This window comes from Oncorhynchus mykiss, chromosome 18 (assembly GCF_013265735.2).
Source record: "Oncorhynchus mykiss isolate Arlee chromosome 18, USDA_OmykA_1.1, whole genome shotgun sequence".
Classification (NCBI taxonomy): domain Eukaryota; kingdom Metazoa; phylum Chordata; class Actinopteri; order Salmoniformes; family Salmonidae; genus Oncorhynchus; species Oncorhynchus mykiss.
This window is the reverse complement of record NC_048582.1, coordinates 7,708,178-7,714,211: the sequence shown is the minus strand read 5'-3', so window position 1 is coordinate 7,714,211 and position 6,034 is coordinate 7,708,178. Positions and strand designations below refer to the sequence as shown.

Genomic DNA, 6,034 nt, shown 5'->3' with positions numbered 1-6,034 from the left:
TATAGCAGTCTGTGACAGTAGGCTATAGCAGTCTGTGACAGTAGGCTATAGCAGTCTGTGACAGTAGGCTATAGCAGTCTGTGACAGTAGGCTATAGCAGTCTGTGACAGTAGGCTATAGCAGTCTGTGACAGTAGGCTATAGCAGTCTGTGACAGTAGGCTATAGCAGTCTGTGACAGTAGGCTATAGCAGTCTGTGGCAGTAGGCTATAGCAGTCTGTGACAGTAGGCTATAGCAGTCTGTGGCAGTAGGCTATAGCAGTCTGTGGCAGTAGGCTATAGCAGTCTGTGACAGTAGGCTATAGCAGTCTGTGACAGTAGGCTATAGCAGTCTGTGACAGTAGGCTATAGCAGTCTGTGACAGTAGACTATAGCAGTCTGTGACAGTAGGCTATAGCAGTCTGTGACAGTAGGCTATAGCAGTCTGTGACAGTAGGCTATAGCAGTCTGTGACAGTAGGCTATAGCAGTCTGTGACAGTAGGCTATAGCAGTCTGTGACAGTAGGCTATAGCAGTCTGTGACAGTAGGCTATAGCAGTCTGTGACAGTAGGCTATAGCAGTCTGTGACAGTAGACTATAGCAGTCTGTGACAGTAGGCTATAGCAGTCTGTGACAGTAGGCTATAGCAGTCTGTGACAGTAGGCTATAGCAGTCTGTGACAGTAGACTATAGCAGTCTGTGACAGTAGGCTATAGCAGTCTGTGACAGTAGGCTATAGCAGTCTGTGACAGTAGGCTATAGCAGTCTGTGACAGTAGGCTATAGCAGTCTGTGACAGTAGGCTATAGCAGTCTGTGACAGTAGGCTATAGCAGTCTGTGACAGTAGGCTATAGCAGTCTGTGACAGTAGGCTATAGCAGTCTGTGACAGTAGGCTATAGCAGTCTGTGGCAGTAGGCTATAGCAGTCTGTGACAGTAGGCTATAGCAGTCTGTGGCAGTAGGCTATAGCAGTCTGTGGCAGTAGGCTATAGCAGTCTGTGACAGTAGGCTATAGCAGTCTGTGACAGTAGGCTATAGCAGTCTGTGACAGTAGGCTATAGCAGTCTGTGACAGTAGGCTATAGCAGTCTGTGACAGTAGGCTATAGCAGTCTGTGACAGTAGGCTATAGCAGTCTGTGACAGTAGGCTATAGCAGTCTGTGACAGTAGGCTATAGCAGTCTGTGACAGTAGGCTATAGCAGTCTGTGACAGTAGGCTATAGCAGTCTGTGACAGTAGGCTATAGCAGTCTGTGACAGTAGGATATAGCAGTCTGTGACAGTAGGCTATAGCAGTCTGTGACAGTAGGCTATAGCAGTCTGTGACAGTAGGCTATAGCAGTCTGTGACAGTAGGCTATAGCAGTCTGTGACAGTAGGCTATAGCAGTCTGTGACAGTAGGCTATAGCAGTGTGACAGTAGGCTATAGCAGTCTGTGACAGTAGGCTATAGCAGTCTGTGACAGTAGGCTATAGCAGTCTGTGACAGTAGGATATAGCAGTCTGTGACAGTAGGCTATAGCAGTCTGTGACAGTAGGCTATAGCAGTCTGTGACAGTAGGCTATAGCAGTCTGTGACAGTAGGCTATAGCAGTCTGTGACAGTAGGCTATAGCAGTCTGTGACAGTAGGCTATAGCAGTCTGTGACAGTAGGCTATAGCAGTCTGTGACAGTAGGCTATAGCAGTCTGTGACAGTAGGCTATAGCAGTCTGTGACAGTAGGATATAGCAGTCTGTGACAGTAGGCTATAGCAGTCTGTGACAGTAGGCTATAGCAGTCTGTGACAGTAGACTATAGCAGTCTGTGACAGTAGGCTATAGCAGTCTGTGACAGTAGGCTATAGCAGTCTGTGACAGTAGGCTATAGCAGTCTGTGACAGTAGGCTATAGCAGTCTGTGACAGTAGGCTATAGCAGTCTGTGACAGTAGGCTATAGCAGTCTGTGACAGTAGGCTATAGCAGTCTGTGACAGTAGGCTATAGCAGTCTGTGACAGTAGGCTATAGCAGTCTGTGACAGTAGGCTATAGCAGTCTGTGACAGTAGGCTATAGCAGTCTGTGACAGTAGGCTATAGCAGTCTGTGACAGTAGGCTATAGCAGTCTGTGAACAGAATAATACTATTGTTATATTATCACCCCAGCGTTAAGCAGAGATAAACAGGCATAAATAATGACTCATCAAGTTATAGGGTGACATTCTCTGGACGCATTTATTGTTGCTCATTGGAACTTCATAATGACGATGATACCTTTTCGGGTCGTTGGACTCAATGGAGTTGGAACGTGGTCACCTCTCCGAAGCTGGACGGGTTCCGCCGGAGGTTGGGCGTGTTGCGCCGGAACCCAAACCGCCCGTTGTAGCCTATCAGCGGCTTGATGTCCGACATGAGACCACTGTGGTTGCTCACCTGCTCTCGGGAGTGACCTGTCCGGTGCAGAGACAAGATACTAGTGACTCTGAGCAATGATGATGATGATGTAAAACCTGTATAGATGATGAATCCCATGTAGGCCTACTGATGTAAAACCTGTATAGATGATGAATCCCATGTAGACCTACTGATGTAAAACCTGTATAGATGATGAATCCCATGTAGACCTACTGATGTAAAACCTGTATAGATGATCAATCCCATGTAGGCCTACTGATGTAAAACCTGTATAGATGATGAATCCCATTTAGGCCTACTGATGTAAAACTTGTGTTGATTATGAATCCCATGTATGCCTACTGATGTAAAACCTGTATAGATGATCAATCCCATGTAGGCCTACTGATGTAAAACCTGTATAGATGATCAATCCCATGTAGGCCTACTGATGTAAAACCTGTATAGATTATGAATCCCATGTAGGCCTACTGATGTAAAACCTGTATTGATTATGAATCCCATGTAGACCTACTGATGTAAAACCTGTATAGATGATGAATCCCATGTAGGCCTACTGATGTAAAACCTGTATAGATGATCAATCCCATGTAGACCTACTGATGTAAAACCTGTATAGATGATGAATCCTGTGTAGGCCTACTGATGTAAAACCTGTATTGATTATGAATCCCATGTAGACCTACTGATGTAAAACCTGTATAGATGATCAATCCCATGTAGACCTACTGATGTAAAACCTGTATTGATTATGAATCCCATGTAGGCCTACTGATGTAAAACCTGTATATATGATGAATCCCATGTAGACCTACTGCTAAATAAAAGTAGCTTGATTTATTGAATAGAATAGAAGAGCATGTCAGCAGGGTATAGAATAGTTTCTTCAGAATAGAACTGTAGCCTATTCTTCAGTCTCCTCCAAACTGTTTGTCACTTCACATAGGCTATAGGCCTATCTCCCCCACCCTTAATTCGATAGGTCAAAGCAATGGCATGCTTTGATTATTTCCACCTGGTGGCCAGAAAAGCCACCACCTGTAAAAAAGTAGCTGTGGATAAGAGTCAGCTAAATGACCAAATTATACAATGTAAATGTAAACTTATTTCTCTGATTCTGTGGACCTAATTTGATGTCAAACAGGACATATTATGAATCCCGTTTAATGCAAATAAATAAATAAAAAATAGAATAGAACAGCCTATATAATAGAATATAATATCCTAGAATAGAATAGAACAGCCTATATAATATAATAGAATATCCTAGAATAGAATAGAACAGCCTATATAATAGAATAGAATATCATAGAATATAATAGAACAGCCTATATAATATAATAGAATATCCTAGAATATAATAGAACAGCCTATATAATAGAATATAATATCCTGGAATAGAATAGAACAGCCTATATAATAGAATAGAATATCCTAGAATATAATAGAACAGCCTATATAATAGAATAGAATATCCTAGAATAGAATAGAACAGCCTATATAATAGAATAGAATATCCTAGAATAGAATAGAACAGCCTATATAATATAATAGAATATCCTAGAATAGAATAGAACAGCCTATATAATAGAATAGAATATCCTAGAATATAATAGAACAGCCTATATAATAGAATATAATATCCTAGAATAGAATAGAACAGCCTATATAATAGAATAGAATATCCTAGAATATAATAGAACAGCCTATATAATATAATAGAATATCCTAGAATATAATAGAACAGCCTATATAATAGAATATAATATCCTGGAATAGAATAGAACAGCCTATATAATAGAATAGAATATCCTAGAATATAATAGAACAGCCTATATAATAGAATAGAATATCCTGGAATAGAATAGAACAGCCTATATAATAGAATAGAATATCCTAGAATAGAATAGAACAGCCTATATAATAAAATAGAATATCCTAGAATAGAATAGAACAGCCTATATAATATAATAGAATATCCTAGAATAGAATAGAACAGCCTATATAATATAATAGAATATCCTAGAATAGAATAGAACAGCCTATATAATAAAATAGAATATCCTAGAATATAATAGAACAGCCTATATAATAGAATATAATATCCTAGAATATAATAGAACAGCCTATATAATATAATAGAATATCCTAGAATATAATAGAACAGCCTATATAATAGAATATAATATCCTAGAATAGAATAGAACAGCCTATATAATAGAATATAATATCCTAGAATAGAATAGAACAGCCTATATAATAGAATAGAATATCCTAGAATAGAATAGAACAGCCTATATAATAGAATAGAATATCCTGGAATAGAATAGAACAGCCTATATAATAGAATAGAATATCCTAGAATATAATAGAACAGCCTATATAATATAATAGAATATCCTAGAATATAATAGAACAGCCTATATAATAGAATAGAATATCCTGGAATAGAATAGAACAGCCTATATAATAGAATAGAATATCCTAGAATATAATAGAACAGCCTATATAATAGAATAGAATATCCTAGAATAGAATAGAACAGCCTATATAATAGAATAGAATATCCTAGAATAGAATAGAACAGCCTATATAATATAATAGAATATCCTAGAATAGAATAGAACAGCCTATATAATAGAATAGAATATCCTAGAATATAATAGAACAGCCTATATAATATAATATAATATCCTAGAATATAATAGAACAGCCTATATAATAGAATAGAATATCCTAGAATATAATAGAACAGCCTATATAATATAATATAATATCCTAGAATAGAATAGAACAGCCTATATAATAGAATAGAATATCCTAGAATATAATAGAACAGCCTACCTGCTCCGGAAGTGTTCCTCAGGTCTAGGGACTTTTGGGCAGCGGCGCTCTTCAGTTCCTTGTTCTCGGTCTTCTGCCGGACCCTCCGCACCGACGGGGTGGTCTTCTGTGGGTCTCTCTGCACCGACGGGGTGGTCTTCTGTGGGACCCTCTGCACCGATGGGGTGGTCGTGTAGCGCGCAGCGTGGGGGTCATTGCGTGCGTCGTACCCGGGGAGCACCGACCAGAGCCGGGGGCGCATGTGTTCATACCCGAGCGCAACCGAACTGACAGCGATGCAGTCGAGCACGAACTTCTGCTCGCGCTTCTCAGGCCCAGAGTGATTCATTTTAGGCAATGCAACTCTGAAATGACAAAATATATAAAATCAGTCCACATTCAATATATACAAATTAGGCACAGAGCCTTTTAAAATTAGACTTGGCTACTAAAATTAAATAATTTAAAAAGCGGGTCAGATTCGGGCCTAAGTGTGCAGTATTTTAAAAGTTGTTTTTATTTCACCTTTATTTAACCATGTAGGCTAGTTGAGAACAAGTTCTCATTTGCAACTGCGACCTGGCCAAGATAAAGCATAGCAATTTGACACATACACCAACACAGAGTTACACATTACACAGCAGTGTGTGTTATTATACTTATGACCCAAATTCCAAAAATGTACGGAGGACATGAATAGCCAAAAACACTCACATGAACAATCACAGCAAAAGCACGTAAAATCAACCCTCACTCCCCGGTCAGTTGTGCACCTGCCAATGTGCTCGTTTACACTTTACTTCAAAAGCCTGCTGAATGACGCACATTTAAGTCTTTATTACGTT

General features: G+C 39.3%; 1 protein-coding gene across 1 annotated transcript; it reads right to left on the bottom strand.

Annotated features, from left to right (window-relative positions):
• Positions 1 to 2,243: 2,243 nt before the first annotated feature.
• On the bottom strand, positions 2,244 to 5,538 carry LOC110518829 (uncharacterized protein C17orf98). The gene is made up of 2 exons (XM_036951396.1): positions 5,211 to 5,538; positions 2,244 to 2,461 (listed from the first exon to the last, which is right to left on the bottom strand). The coding sequence occupies exons 1-2, from the start codon at positions 5,536 to 5,538 to the stop codon at positions 2,244 to 2,246; spliced, it is 546 nt and encodes a 181-aa protein (XP_036807291.1).
• Positions 5,539 to 6,034: the final 496 nt, after the last annotated feature.

Bases quoted from the DNA above. Each gene is read 5' to 3' on its own strand.
- LOC110518829 (XM_036951396.1), bottom strand. From the start codon at position 5,538: ATGAATCACTCTGGGCCTGAGAAGCGCGAGCAGAAGTTCGTGCTCGAC. The intron at 2,462-5,210 runs GTAGGCTGTTCT...TCATCTATACAG, and splicing joins GAGGAACACTTCCGGAGCAG to GTTTTACATCATCATCATCA.